General features: G+C 46.1%; 1 protein-coding gene and 1 long non-coding RNA gene across 8 annotated transcripts in view; one reads left to right on the top strand and one right to left on the bottom strand.

The window, feature by feature from the left end:
* LOC102162878 overlaps positions 1-14,900 on the bottom strand; it is a 381,084-nt gene that overhangs the window by 169,703 nt on the left and 196,481 nt on the right. The gene's annotated exons all lie outside the window — the stretch shown is intronic.
* TNR (tenascin R) overlaps positions 1-14,900 on the top strand; it is a 424,403-nt gene that overhangs the window by 331,744 nt on the left and 77,759 nt on the right. For 3 of the 5 annotated variants that reach the window (XM_013989629.2, XM_021063665.1, XM_021063667.1), the window contains 2 exons: positions 5,622-6,182; positions 8,654-9,130. In XM_013989629.2, the coding sequence (XP_013845083.1) occupies positions 5,684-6,182; positions 8,654-9,130 (976 nt within the window). In that variant the 5' untranslated portion in view covers positions 5,622-5,683. Of the gene's footprint in view, positions 1-5,621; positions 6,183-8,653; positions 9,131-14,900 lie in introns of those variants that run through there. The other 2 variants (XM_021063666.1, XM_021063668.1) reach the window with 2 other exon arrangements.

Genomic DNA, 14,900 nt, shown 5'->3' with positions numbered 1-14,900 from the left:
CTCTCTCCAGCCTGGCACCCCACCCTTTTTATTTCTTCCCCATCATCTCTACTTTTCTCCCCTTGCCCCCTCTCCCACCACCACTTCATCCTTTGATGGGACTGGTCTGCATCTATCCTCGAGTCTGATAGCTCTAGTCGGATGACTCACCTGAGAGACAGGAAGAGACTGAAGGAATAGAGGGGACTCTGGGGGTCCCCTTCAGGCCCCTAAGCTGTTTGAATCCCAGAGATTTTTGCATCCAGCTTAGAAGTGCAGCCACCACCTCTCACTAAAGCCAGACCATGGGTCTCAGAGCAGGCCAGACCTCTCCAGTGGAGACAAACACATCAAACGCAGCAGTCTTGGATATGCCACAGGATTAGACCAGATCTTCCTCGGAGGAAGTTGCAAAAATCTGCCCAGCAGAGTCACTGAAAGGTGCCACAGAAAGACCACCTGCAGAACAGTCTGCATTCTATGTGATCCAGGGGAACAGGAGGTGGAGGTAGAGAATGAAGCCAGAGAGGGAAGTTTTCAGGGACACGAGAAAGAGAAGCCACTTTGAAATGATTATTAAGTAACGTGAGCTTTGCAAAATTAAGGGTATGCTTTTAAAGTAAGCATTAAATAAGCATGAGTTTCATCCCCCTTCCTCCTCCAACAGGCTTCAGATGAGATGAGAAAAATGAAGTCTCCCAGGCCATGCATCCCACCCCCTCTCTCTGCCTGCCCTCAGGAAGCATCCTCAGCCAAATGCACATGGAGATACAGGACAGAAGCAGAGAGGTCCTCGGTGTGCTTAATAGTGACTTGTGACTGAGCCAGTGGCAGCTCAGAGAAGTGAATGACGCCAGAGGGGGCCAGGGCAGGCCATGATTTTCTGGAACTACTGCTGAGTGGGGAGTTGTCCTGGGAAAGGGCAAATGTAAAAAATGCCTCCCAACCCCTCTAGGATCAAGGTTTACTGGTTTAGCATGGCTCCTGATTCTTTGGGACACCATGGAGGCTGGGCACTTTTAGATAATGAGCCAGCAGACAGGCTCTCCCTTCAGGGTGAGAGACTACAGCAATTTCTGGGGTAGTAGCATGGATTGGTGGAGAAAACATTAAGCGAAAAGCCATCGCTGTCAGGAAGTCCTAAATCTGATCCCGGGAGAGGAGACTGTTGATGTGTAAGAGTTCTAAGTCTTTTCATTAGAGTTCTATGTGGCTGCTAATTAAAGCTGGCTGAAAAACAGCAGTTAAGAGTACAGACTATGGTCAGCAAGATATGGGTTCAGTCTTGGCTCCCGTGCTCATTAGCTGTGCAATCTCGGTCACATTCCTTGGCCTTGCCTGAAACTCATTTCCCTTGTCTCAAGTCATGGAAATTGAAAGAGGACCTACCATCACGGTGAAATCAGCACAGGGCCCTGCTGGTTGTTTACAGCAGGTCTGATGGATGGATGCCCCCTTCTGATTGGTTGTTGCCCAAGCCACAATGGTCATAAAATATCTTGACACCTAAATATCACTCCTCCCTGGCTTATAGGGTTGTTGTCAGGAATGAATAAAATAACATAAGGGAAATGCTTAGCTGGGTGCCTGGTAGATGCTCAGTTCACTATTGGTATTTATTATGGATTGAATTATGCCTTACAAAGAAGATATGCTGAAGTTCTACTCCCAGTGCCTCAGAATGTAACCTTATTTGGAAATAGGGCCATTGCAGATGTAGTTCGTTAAGATGAGGTCATGCTGGAGGGTTGGGCCCCTAATCCCATATGACTGATGTCCTTGAAAGGAGACACAGACATATAGGAAGAGTGCAGAGTGCGGATGGAAGGAGCGATTGGAACAGATGCACCTCCAGCCCTTGGGACATTGTGTGCGTCCGTCAGTCATGGAAATGGTCACACTGCATTGTCATTATATTTACTTGTGTTTCTATCTCTTTCCAGAAACAGAAAGTTTCTCAGGGACAGGGACTAGGTCATGATAAATATTTGGTGTGTGGATGGATTTGAGAATGCTGACCATACATTCACAGCAAAAGCCAGTCCTTACAGGGGTTCACAAGGCCTTCTCCGATCAGGCCCCGACTCATTCTCTGACCTCATCACCCCACATCTGCTCCCTCATTCACTTGACCCCTATCTCTCGCTGTCACTCAGACTCACCAGGCCAGCTCCCGCCTCAGAGCCCTCACACTTGCTGATCCCTGTGGCTGGAATGCACTTTCTCAGCCATCTGCTGAGCTCACTGCTCACTTCCTTCAGGTATCTGCTCAGTGGTCCTCATTGGACAAGTCTTCCTTGGCCAGGCTCCATAAAGTATCCACATCACTTCCCTGCCCTGGTAACTCTCCTGTCCTCTTCTCTCCTTTTGTTTTTCTTCGCAGCAGTTACCACTTGATGACACAACACTCATAAATTAATGTTACCTTGTCATATGTTAAATATCATATAATATGCATTCTTCCTATATGATATGTAATTATTGTATTAATTTATTGTCTGTCTTCCCCTCTCCACTCACATATAGTTAAATGTAACCTCTGTGAATGAAGGAACCAGCATATAGTAGGTACTTAATAAATACCTGTCAAAGGAATGGATGATAAAGGAAAAATAACCCTCCAGTCATCACTTCTCTGGACCAAAATGCTAACTTCCTCCCTCTCTTATGACAAGATTTTGAGTACCTTCAGCATCCTTGCCACCCAGAAGTAATCAATGACAAGTTCAGTACAGAGCAAAACAGCCCCCTGTTCATCCTAGCCTATATTTCAATTAATAAAACCTGAGTCTAAATAAGATTTTAGAGGTTACAAAAATCACACAGTTGACTACTTCATAGTCAGTTTGATTATTGACTAAAGTTTGTGTTTTTCACACATAAAGCTATACTGTTTTCTCCATGTATGATTCTGTAGTTGCTACTTTGGACTTCAGTGTAGAACCTTATGCTTTTCCCTTTTAATTTTCCTATCACTTGTGTCCCTTTTATTTATAATGCCATTTATTCTTTCTTTATTGAGTGTCTGCTTTGTGCAAAAAGCTAGATTAAGTGCTATAGATGTTACATGATAATTTTATGATTCCCAGGGGAAAAAAAAGCTATTCCGCAACGTCAACTTGGATCAACGAACCTACTTTAGTTTAGCAAGTCAGATGGCTAAAGGTCCTAGCCTTAAATGTAAATGTAAGGATAAGTGACTTATTTCAGAGCCATTCCTGGGAAGCTTTCCATGATATAAGGGCAGAGTGCCACTCCAAGGCTGCAATGCCCAGAGCATCTGAAAATGGGATGTCAAGTAATGCCTCAGACAAGGGGCCTTGAAAAGAGCTTACAGTCTTGAGGGCAATTTGGTTTAGCAATGTGACTCCATCTAGCCCCAAAGTGGATTTACTTCATCTGGATATAGCCAGTGGATCACCACCTCCCACATCACTCCAAGAACCTCACCCTTCTTTGAGTAAGGGTGTGCTAATGTTTGGTTTTCCGGCTGCCTACTGATGGGCCAGATGTCTCACACGTTCCAGTGATTTCAGGGTAGTCCTTGGATAGGCGAAGACCAGGCAGACTGGCTCCGGAGTCCAGAATTTTTTTTTTTTTTTTTTTTTTTTAGGGCTGTACCTACAGCCTATGGAAGTTCCCAGGCTAGGAGTCAAGTCAGAGCTACAGCTGCCAGCCTACATCACAGCCACAACAACACCAGGTCCAAGCCACGCCTGTGACCTCCACCACAGCTTGCGGCAACACCGGATCCTTAACCCACTGAGCAGGGCCAGGGATCAAACCTGCGTCCTTATGGATATAGGTTCATTTCTGCTCAGCCACAATGAGAACTCCCCAGAGTCCAGAATCTTAACAGCTGTACCCTGTTCTGCTTCCTAGTCATTCTGGAAACAGAGATAGATTTCAGTCCAATATATAATATAAAGACTAAGTAATAAGACTTGGTTTTCATATATTAGTCACAAATACAGTTACTCCTAATAAAATAAACCCTCAGACATTGCCCAGTTGAACTGAAATTGAATAGTGAATTACTTGAGGATGATGGAAGAAATTAAATGAGTTGGAGAAGGATTCAACCTTTTGCTCATTGGGCATTTATTCATTAACTCATCTGTTTATTCATCCTTCTATGTAACTACCCACTTATTCATTCAACAGCCATGGTACTGAGCATGTTTGCTGTCCTGGACACATATCTAATGCTGTGGATAAGATGTGGTCTGATATGATTTGACTTAGCAGTCTGGGATGGGGGTGGGATTGGGAAGTGGCAGGGGCAGAAGCAGACAAAGGAAGCCCATGGTCTACTGCAGCAAATGCTGTCAGAAGAGGTTTATGGAAGAGTGGGGATGGACTTAGCCTATACTAAGGGAGGACAGATGAAGAAACAGGGGAAAATGTGAGAGCAGAATGCTTCACAGAGGAAGGAACATTGGATCTAGCAAAACTTTCTAATCTCAATATTATAACACAATTCCCATCAGCGATAATAGAAAACTGAACATGCTTGTCAGGAAAAGCATTGGAGCTTAGCAGTTAAGAACATGGCTTTTCGAGTTAGACCTGCATTCAAATCTTAAGCTTTCTAGGCAGGATTTACGCCATTACAAGATGAGGATAATCACATTGGCCCATCATAGGGTTGTTCTGAGGGTCCAGTAAGGTCTCATGGGAGGTGCACGCTGCAATCTGTATAGAATACACGTTTAGTTGATGTCAGCTGTCATTTATCGCCTTTTTCCCAAACTCGTATTCACACTCATTCCATTCCTTCATCCTTAATCTTCTTAGCAGCTCTAACATTACCTTTAGAACCAAAGTTTGTAAGCCTCTTTTCTCTTTTATACAGGGAATACAAAAGAATTATAATTTCTGTAAAACTGATTTGCATTACAGTAAATTTATCATTCTCCATGGTTCCTGGTGACTAGGTAACCAGCAGTGGAGCTAATTCATTATTTTAGCAATTTAAACAGGGCCTCAGAAGAAAGGCACCCTGTGGTTACAAAGCACTGGGACTATACTAATGAGAAGATTAAAATAAAGTTTGGCTCACACAGTCCGAGATAATCACAAATGTACCCAAGGATTATTAACAACCACAATTACCTAGAACTATATTATTTGCCTGGTTAGTTATTCTAAAGTCAACTTGTCTTGAATAGATGAGCTTAGAGGAGTTAACAAGTTATTTTGAAGTGGCTGGCAGGGCCGCTTCATAATAAATATCTGGGGAAATATGAGGGGATGCCCAAGACTCCCTGGTACCCTTCATCCTAACTCTCATCCAGAAGTGGAAGGAAGTTCTGAGTTCTTCTTGGAGGAAAAGCCTATACATAAAGCCCCTGTCCCCTGTCCTTGCATGTCCTCTTTGCTGGAACCTCTTGACGACTGTGGAGGCCAGACACATATGTTCTAGATGAGCCTTTTAGGAAGTCCTTCTACAGAAGCAGGACCCATTTTCAGGGACTCATTCTTCTAAAGGACAAACCTCTGGGCTTTCATGACCTAGCAGTCCCTTCCCAACCCTCCCCTTGAAATCTTAACTGCCTATCCTTTAGCTTTGTAGGACTGAGCACGATGAAGTACTGGGGGCAGGTCTCAGAGGCCATTTTGTTTCTTGGTTTCTCCTGCAGATTTCCATAACTCCATGCTTTCTGCTGCAGGCTGGTCTTGAACCTGGGCCTCTGCTGAGAGGATGGGGGCAGACGGGGAAACAGTGGTCTTGAAGAACATGCTCATTGGCGTCAACCTGATCCTTCTGGGCTCCATGCTCAAGCCCTCAGAGTGTCAGCTGGAGGTCACCACGGAAAGGGTCCAGAGACAGGCGGTGGAGGAGGAAGGTGGCACTACCAGCTACAACACATCTGGCAAAGAGCAGCCAGTGGTTTTCAACCATGTGTACAACATCAACGTGCCCCTGGACAGCCTCTGCTCCTCGGGGCTGGAGGCCTCAGCTGAGCAGGAGGTGAGCACTGAAGACGAGGTGCTGGCGGAGTACACGGGCCAGACCTCAGACCACGAGAGCCAGGTCACCTTCACCCATAGGATCAACCTCCCTAAGAAGGCCTGCCCGTGTGCCAGCTCGGCCCAGGTGCTGCAGGAGCTGCTGAGCCGAATCGAGATGCTGGAGAGGGAGGTGTCGGTGCTCCGGGACCAGTGCAACAGCAACTGCTGCCAAGCCAGTGCAGCCACAGGTAGAGCCTGGGAGCCAGGAGGGAAGGGAGGGTGCTGAGCAGAGAGGGAGAGTGAATGAGGGCAGGAGGGCAAGCAGCCACTCGCCGTGAAACCTGGCACCTCCTCACACACAGAGGGAAAAGGCTGCCCCAGTCTGTAGCTCTCTGTTAATCTGCCTCTAAGATCTAAATGTGGCCCTTCCCAGGGGATCTGACGTAGAGATTCTCTACAGCACTGAGCTGGTTTGAAATACATTAACCTGATTTTGGGGGGATGAGTCAGGTAACGGTACATCAGTTCAGCACAGCAACTTCTGTGGTGAGCAGGGAATTTGATGTCTGTCTTCATTCATCTTTGGTTTTCACAGGCTGTTGAACTGATATCTATCTATGTTAACCCGGGGGACTAGAGAACGCTGGTGCTCTGTGTGCGCCGCTCAGCCTCTCTCCCATCTGAGGAAACGATAGTCATTAAAGGCTCAGAGCACCTGTCCCCATCTTCTCTGGCAAGAGGGAAGTTTCAGCCCCTGTTCCCACCCCCCATGAACACATGTGGGTGTGCATGCGCATGCACGCACACACCCACTCACAGAGCTTACTACAAGCCCTCCCCCCACAGGCGGAGCATCCAGGAGTTGTACCTCCAGCCTCCCCCGCTCCCTGACTAGCAACACTTAGGCATGATGAGCTGGATCTCTCTGGGAGAAGTCATTACATCTTCAGAGCCAGACGTCCTGACTTCAAATCCTGGCTCTGCTACCTACCAGCTCGTGACTTAAGCAAGTTACCCATGCCTTCCTTTCCCCATCAACAATTGGTGACAGACTAGAAGGAACAGGAGTTACAAAACAGAAAAGCCTCCCTTCAGAGGAAAGTCTGGCTTCTGGTAAGCACCTTAGGTGCAGTAGCCATTCTCAATTGACCCGCAATGAGCAGAGAGTGTGTCTGTCCCCTTTTGAGTCCAGCTTCTCTCACCTGAAAGGCAACGTTGACCCACGCAGTTTATTCTTTAACAAGAAGAGGGCCGTGTTTTCCTATCTTGGGCTCAAGATTTTACCTCTATGGGGTCTACTACCTCAAGCTTGCCCAGGGATGAAAGAGGTGTCAGGAATGACATCTTCCCTGGATGGCCCATGTGTCCAGAGTGATATCCAACACATTGGCGGGGACACCGAGACTGGGGGCGGTCTTTGAGAAGTGAAATGTTTCTTGGGTTTTTCTCACCTCCTTCTCCTCCTCATAACCAAAACTATAAATAACCAACCTGAAGCTGAGAGAACAAAGTCCAGCTGTTCAGTCTCCTGTTCCCCAGTGAGAACGCTGTGCTCAGTTCACCTTTTCAATCAAGCTGGGGAATATGGGCAAGGCATAGTCTATGTCCATGGACATGGGCTCTTTGCTACCCAGGAGGCTGGGTGGCGTCTATGAGTGGGCTTTTGACCAGCTTCCCCCCAGGTTCCCTGGCAGACGAGGAAGAAACCTACAAGGAAGAGCCATGTTAACTGCGTCAGTGTAGTACCTTTTCAGGCCATGGGGATGGCATGAAGGGGCAGAGTCAAACAAGGCTATATCTTACTTAACTTCATATCCCCAGGGCCAAGGGCAGAGAAGGATGCCAAGCAGGTACCGGTTTTGTGTTTGTTTAGTAAGTTTGTTTGATTCGTGCTAGACAGACAAATTACTACACTGGAGTTACAGCGTGGTAAGGGCTAGGGCAGGAGATACGCAGAGAATCCTAAAAAGATCACAGCAAAGAGTCACTAAATGAAACCAGTTCTGGGAAGCCTTTGAAGTGACCCTGGTGCTGAGCTGTGATAAAGGAGCAGAGTTAGTGAGATGGCAGGAAGTGGAGGACGAGGGATGGGCCTGCAGCATATGTGACCATGCCCTGCACGCCAGGCCTGGTACTCAGCCTACATCCCCTCAGAGCCCCTTCAGTCCCCACAGCCAGTACCCGAGAGTCTCAGTCAGGGGCTGTGCTTGGGCCGTGAGAACCTCCTTGACCTGCCTGGGGGAGAGGATGGACGAGCCTGAGTATTAACACCCACGAGGGGCAGCCCTTCATCCCAGGTCAGATATGTCTGCACTGTGGCCAGAAAACCCTGCAGGACTGACCCCTCCTGGGACTTTGCCTGAAAATGGCCAAGCTTGGGCTCCTCCCTCCCCAGTCTCTCCTCCCTACTGACTAGTTTTTCCTGGCACTCTCTCTTGAATCCTCATCTAAGGTCTGTTTCTAGGAAACCAGAACTAAGACCCACTGAAGGTGAGCTCCTGAAGGGCAAGGGAGGACCCGATCTCATCCATCCTCTCCCCACGCTGTGCCAGGCACAGACGACCCCCGCCGGGTGAAAATATTATGAAGTCCATGATATACCACACTAGCTTAAGCCTAATTCTCAGCAACACGAATCTGATCAGAGAGTGAGAGGAGGTCTCTGCCTGTCCCGCCCTGAACTCACTGCTGCCCTATGACTTCTCCTTGGCCATTCCAGGACAACTGGACTATATCCCCCACTGCAGTGGCCATGGCAACTTCAGCTTCGAGTCCTGTGGCTGCATCTGCAATGAAGGCTGGTTTGGCAAGAACTGCTCGGAGCCCTACTGCCCCCTGGGCTGCTCCAGTCGGGGCGTGTGTGTGGACGGCCAGTGCATCTGTGACAGCGAGTACAGTGGGGACGACTGCTCGGAGCTCCGGTGCCCCACAGACTGCAGCTCCCGGGGGCTGTGCGTGGATGGGGAGTGTGTCTGCGAAGAGGCCTACACAGGCGAGGACTGCAGTGAACTGAGATGCCCCGGGGACTGCTCTGGGAAGGGGAGATGTGCCAACGGTACCTGCCTATGCCAGGAGGGCTACGCTGGTGAGGACTGCAGCCAGCGGCGGTGTCTGAATGCCTGCAGTGGGCGAGGACATTGCCAGGAGGGGCTCTGCTTCTGTGAGGAGGGCTACCAGGGCCCTGACTGCTCAGCAGGTAGGAAGGGGAGCTCCGTGGGGCCTTTCGCAAACGTGGTCTAGCCAACCAGCTGGAGGTGGGAAGAGGGATGGGAGGGAAGGTGACCTTTAGGCCAAAGAATTCCCAGTTGGGTCATGTGAATTTTCTTTCCAAGAGAGCTGATTTATTGAGGTTAAGGGGGAAAAGGATGGAAGCCATAAAAGGTCAAGTTCAGTCTGAAAGTTGACTCTTACGCCCAAACTGGAGCAAAGGCAATGGTAATAATGGCGACAGCATTTCACTGTCCTTGAGATGGAGGGCAGTGGAGAGTCAGAACCTGGGACCACCATAGGCAAGGCCACTCTATAATTCAGAGGGCTTCCAAGAATTCCACCTGCTCCAAAATACCCACCTTGGCTGTTGCCATATTCCAGAGACATGTGTTTTTACAATGCTAGAGCATGAAGTGGCAGTTAGTCTGTGATAACCAGACTAAAAACCAGGCACTCTGGTTATTTTGGAGCTTCATATTGCCAAGCACTATTAATTTATGAAATGATCTAGTATCCACATGGATAAAAGTATTCATAGGCAAGGAATTACATGTAAACAGAAATAAAGCACTAAAGGCATTGAGCCACAACTCTAACAATTAGTACAGAATATTAAAAGGCTGACTCACTTTTACTAGATGACATTTAGCAAATTGGAACCAACCCCATATGTGTCTACACCATGGAAACCAAGACAAAGGTGATGTCCCAAAATGAAGACCTAAGTCCATCAGTGGGAAAATACCAGTCATCTCATTGGAGATCATTTGCCTAAAATCAGACTTTTTTCATACATCTCACTGTTATTGCTCGTCCTCTTCTGACTAAATCATTGACACTTTCTGGTCCTTTTTTTGTGTGTGTTTTAAACAGTACAGACTGAATGATGGGCCTTGAGCCTTTCCATTTACAGTTTAGTCTGCAACAGTGGGTTCAGAGTGCTCATTGAGAAAATTTAAAACGAAACCAAATATTTTTAAACCTTCTGATGGGTTGATTCTAGGAATTTTCTGATCAGCCTCCTGACATAAGTTTAAGGGAGAAATCCCAGGAGGCCAGTTCTACCAGATTTTTATTCTTGAGCATCATTGGTTATTCCCAACTAGGTACTGGACCAGCCAGACCAGTCTCCTGCACCTGCGACTTCAACTTTAAATTCTTTTAAAAGATCCACGGCAATAATAAAATGAAAAACAACAATACCTTGGTGCTTAGGAAAATACTTTCATGTTCCTCCATTTTTTTCCGTATTCAGTGGTTTCATTTTGCCTCCTAATCCTGTTTACTAAAATTGAAATCTCTTTATGAAAGTATAGTCTTTATACTAATTGTTCAGAAGGATAATTCAAGCAGAAGTTAAGCCTTGTCATTTCTGAATCCAAATCACTAGGTAATTGCTGGGAAGGGGAGGCTGATGCAAGATCCTAGTTCCCACCCAGAGGGTGAGGCCCCATGAGGCCCCACGAGGCCCCATCGGAGGAGGCTAAGGGTCCATCTGGGCCCTTGCTGTGTATGGCTCTTCTGTAGTTCACATGCTTCTTAATAAAGTGATTTCTGTTGGGTTGTACATACCTGTCATGATCTTGACCCTGCTCTTCCACAAGGATGTGTTCATTTGCAAAGAGAATCTTAATCTGATCAGGGTCCAAACTGAACTGGAGATAAGCCCTTCTGGTCATTCAGGGAAGACCCAGCAGCTGTGAGCATAACTATAACTGGGTTGAGCCCAAACCCTGAGCTCATGTTACCTCCAACACGTCACTTCTGTACCACCGAGGAAGACTTCTGGATGCCCAGATAAACTACTTTTTGGTTCCCAAAGCATGTGAGGAGGGAGAGTTGCATAATCTCCATCTGTTTCTATGGCAACCATGGAGCCACCACTCATTGCAATGCTGCTCTCAAGGCTTGTCTTTTAAACCAAATGCCATGAGTCTCTTCCAGAGCAGTATCTAGGTCATTATCTAAAGTGCTACTTTGCTTGCTCTTTGTGAAAAAGCTCTCGGAGAGGGGCTGTTTATCCACTGTTTGACATTTCTGGCCAGGTGCATACACTCCAGCACACTGCTCCCTTCGCCAACAGCGAGGAAAGGAGAGAGAATGGGGAAGGTGAAAACATGGAGAGCCACAGAATACCCTTCCTCACAGGTCATTCTTTTCTCTTTGGCAAGGGCATGGAAGATGGCTTCCCATTGTGTGGACTTCATTCTGAGGCCCCCTAGGCCTCTAGAGACTGAAGGCAATTGAATAGAGATGACAAGGCCGCTCTATTTGACTCCCAGCCTTGATCTCTCTCATAGCATGCCAAGGGACCAGATCTCAGCCTTTCCGCCTCTATTCTCTGGCCGGGTAAAGATAACAGAACAAAAAAAAATCATGACTATGTGCACTTAAAACAGGCCTTAGACACAAGCTACTCTGGGATCCTCATTTTACAAATGGAAAAAAACAGCAGCCCAGAGATGCAGATAGATTTTTCCAGAGCCAGATAGCTAATTAATGGCAGAGCAAGAAAGAGAACCCCAGTCTCCTACCAACTTCTAGCACTCTTTAATCCTCCCCACATGCTAAGTAGAGTGGAATCGGAAAATAAAAAGCTTGAAAGCCACATACACAAAGAGATAGTCTTTTGATATGAAAGCTGAGCTCTGTCAAACGATAAAAAATTACTAGGTGTTAGAGATGGGGTAGGGAAGCGAGCCCATTAAACCATTTGTCCACATCTGCCCCCAGTGAAGGAAGTTAGTGTAGGAGCTAGCCAGTGAGCTGGCCACAACGGCCTATGAATCAGCCGGATGAAAGAACCCCTGGACCAGGGGCTTGAGGCAATCCAGAGAGCTATTCCCTAGACTTCAGTCAGACCTGCAGAGATGCACAAGCATCAGCCCCTGTGTCCGCCAGCACTGCAGCCAGCCCAACCTCAGCACCTGAATTCACTCACTCCTCCGAGCGGGATACTTCCTGGAACCAATTCCAATCACTCTCCCAACATATGTGCAAACCTGACGCACGATCTCAAAAGTAAACAGCATGGCATCTTTGCAGATAAGCAACTCCCCTTCCTCAAGCCACAGTTTATCCTTTTTTAACTGCCTGCTCTTCTCCAAGTTTCCAAATTGGAAAGTAAGACTAAGAATACTTTGCTCCCACCCTAAGTTCCTTGAATCAAGGCCTGTGGCTCTTTCGTACTTCGCTTTATAGTTCAACATCATTTCATTGGATAAGGGTTACTGGCCCTCAATATACATAGCTGCTGCTAAGTTACAGGGCTAGTGGTGCTGGTCTCCTTCGAGCCACTGCTCTCAGGAATGATTCTTCCATGATCGCAACCACTGCACCTTTCTCATCAGAAGCGAGGGCAGTGTTCCCCACCACCAGGCGCAGGTCTCAAGATAAAGAATTTGCCAAGTTAAGTTGCCAAGATGAAAAAATCCTTCTGCACCTTTTTTTTTTTTTTACTTTAAAATCCCCAAATGCTCTGCTTGGATCACTCTCCATTGTCGTGATTAGCTTTATTTGTCAGAGGAAGGAACCAAAAAGAATACACTAACTTGTCCTATATACCCCAAAAGTTGTTTGTTGGTGACCTGAAATTTGGAATGGCCATTTCGGTCACGATGACAGGAGGGGCCCACCCAGAAAACTTGCAGTCAGAGTGTTGAACCACGAAAGGCACCGATCCTTTGAAAAAGAGGTTTCTTACCAATCTGGAATTCCTACCCTTAAAGAGAACCTGAATTATTCACTGATGTAGTTTGTTTTGGAGGTGTATAAGTGAAAGGAAGCATTTGGCATAATCCATAACCTGTCCTACAAATTGTAGGGGAAAGAACACACTGAGTGTAGAAGAACTGGGTGTGAGAATTGGTTCCGCTGTGACCCAGGTCCCTGACTTCTGGCAAGTCCCTTATCCTCAGTTTCTCCATCAGTAAAGATGGGACAATTATATCTCCCCAGTCTACCTCACAGAACAACTATTAAAGAATTGTTAAAATAAATTCTAGTTAGATGGTGTGTCGAAACATGTTTTAGAGACTGAAACACCATGCATACTGGTAAGTGGTACTGCATTCTGGCCTAGAGATTCTAGAGTCATTGTGCCAGGGTTCAAATCCTAGTGTCTGTGTTTGCTGACTGTGTGACCCAATTTTCTTATCTATAAAACAGGGGTAAAAATCATACCTCTCCCATAGTGTTGGTGAGAGGATGAAATGAGAAAACCCACGTACGAATGTTTAGCATTGTGCTTGGTGTGTAATAAATGCTCAGGACAGAATGCAAAATAGTGATGGGTTCTATACCACCTCTTCTTTCATTAGTCCAGGAGTCATTCTGTGTGCATTATACAGGCTCTCCCAAAGATCCTAATGCAGCTCAAAGCTTTAATCATGTCAGAGTGAACAAATGATCTAAGCTTATAAATTACCATTTGCAAGTTGGATTAAATTTCGTTGACATTCACTGAGCTTTATAAATTTTAAAAAGTCAATCTTACATTTTTTGTTTTGGTCAACATTTGCCATCTGCAATCAGAGGAAGCTCTGCTATCCAGACTGTTTTGGACCATGAAGAGTTTGGGACAAAAGCAATCAAAGCAAGTGCCCAACATTGCAAATATATGTTCCCAGTTTCCATCATCTGAGTCCTCATTTCTGCCTCTGCTGAGGAGTTGAGGGTACGCAGATGAGCACCGCAGAGAAGGCGGGCCCTTTCCACCCACACGGCCCTGGGATGAGCAGCAGGCTCGGTCCTATGCTTTTGTAAAGGTGAAAGTGTGAGAATTCTCAGAGGAGAAACTCTTAAACTAACTGAAGCCTCCACTACATATAAATTTATAAGTTAACTACGACTGTTTAAATATTGGCCTGATCTTTGATTTAATCTATGGGCAGGTCCAATTACAGGCACACAGGAGTTAGCTTCCTAATTGGTCTTAAAGTTTCAATTATTTAATAGCCCTACTACTGGCGAATCTTCACTTCTCAAGGGAACTGATACGTGAAAGGCTATTTCGATGAAGTTTAATCTTTGGTGGTTCCTGGAATAGCATTTGAGGAGTAGAACAAGAGAGAAAAGCAAGCCCTCACGAATACTCCTTTATTCTTCGTTGTGGCTCACTGGAAATGAATCTGACTAGCATCCATGAGGACACAGGTTCAATCCCTGGCCTTGCTCAGTGGGTTAAGGATCCGGCGTTGCCATGAGCTGTGGTATAGGTTACAGATGTGGTTTGGGTCTGGCATTGCTGTGGCTGTGGTGTAGGCCAGCAGCTGCAGCTCAGATTCGACCCCTAGCCTGGGAACTTCCATATGGTTTGGCCCTAAAAAGATTAAAAAAACAAACAAACAACAAAAAACTCCTTTATCATTATTCCCCAAATCAAAGCTAATAAAAAAATTTTAACATGATTACATTTCTTTCAAAACTCAAACATACAATAAAGGGCTATTAACTGTCTTCATCAGTCTATGATATTCAGGACTTATGTTTTGGCTTCTTATATTTTGCAAGATAACCAGGAATAAGCCTTCATTGCCACTTGTCAAATCAAATATTTACTCCCAGGGTAATCTGGTGACAATAACTTATTCAACCACCAAAAATATTAGCCAATATATGCTGTTAAATATTGAACAACTAGTCCTCTGAGGAAAAAAAAATAGAAAGCCCTGCTTTACAAAGCACTTGCCAACTTCCATGGTGTAAATACTCCCTCTGTGGACAATTTCAAACTACCAACTGATGCCACAAAATGC

The sequence above is a fragment of the Sus scrofa genome, chromosome 9 (assembly GCF_000003025.6).
Source record: "Sus scrofa isolate TJ Tabasco breed Duroc chromosome 9, Sscrofa11.1, whole genome shotgun sequence".
In the NCBI taxonomy this organism is placed as follows: domain Eukaryota; kingdom Metazoa; phylum Chordata; class Mammalia; order Artiodactyla; family Suidae; genus Sus; species Sus scrofa.
Note: the sequence above shows the minus strand (reverse complement) of the source record. Positions and strands in the feature narration are given on the sequence as shown.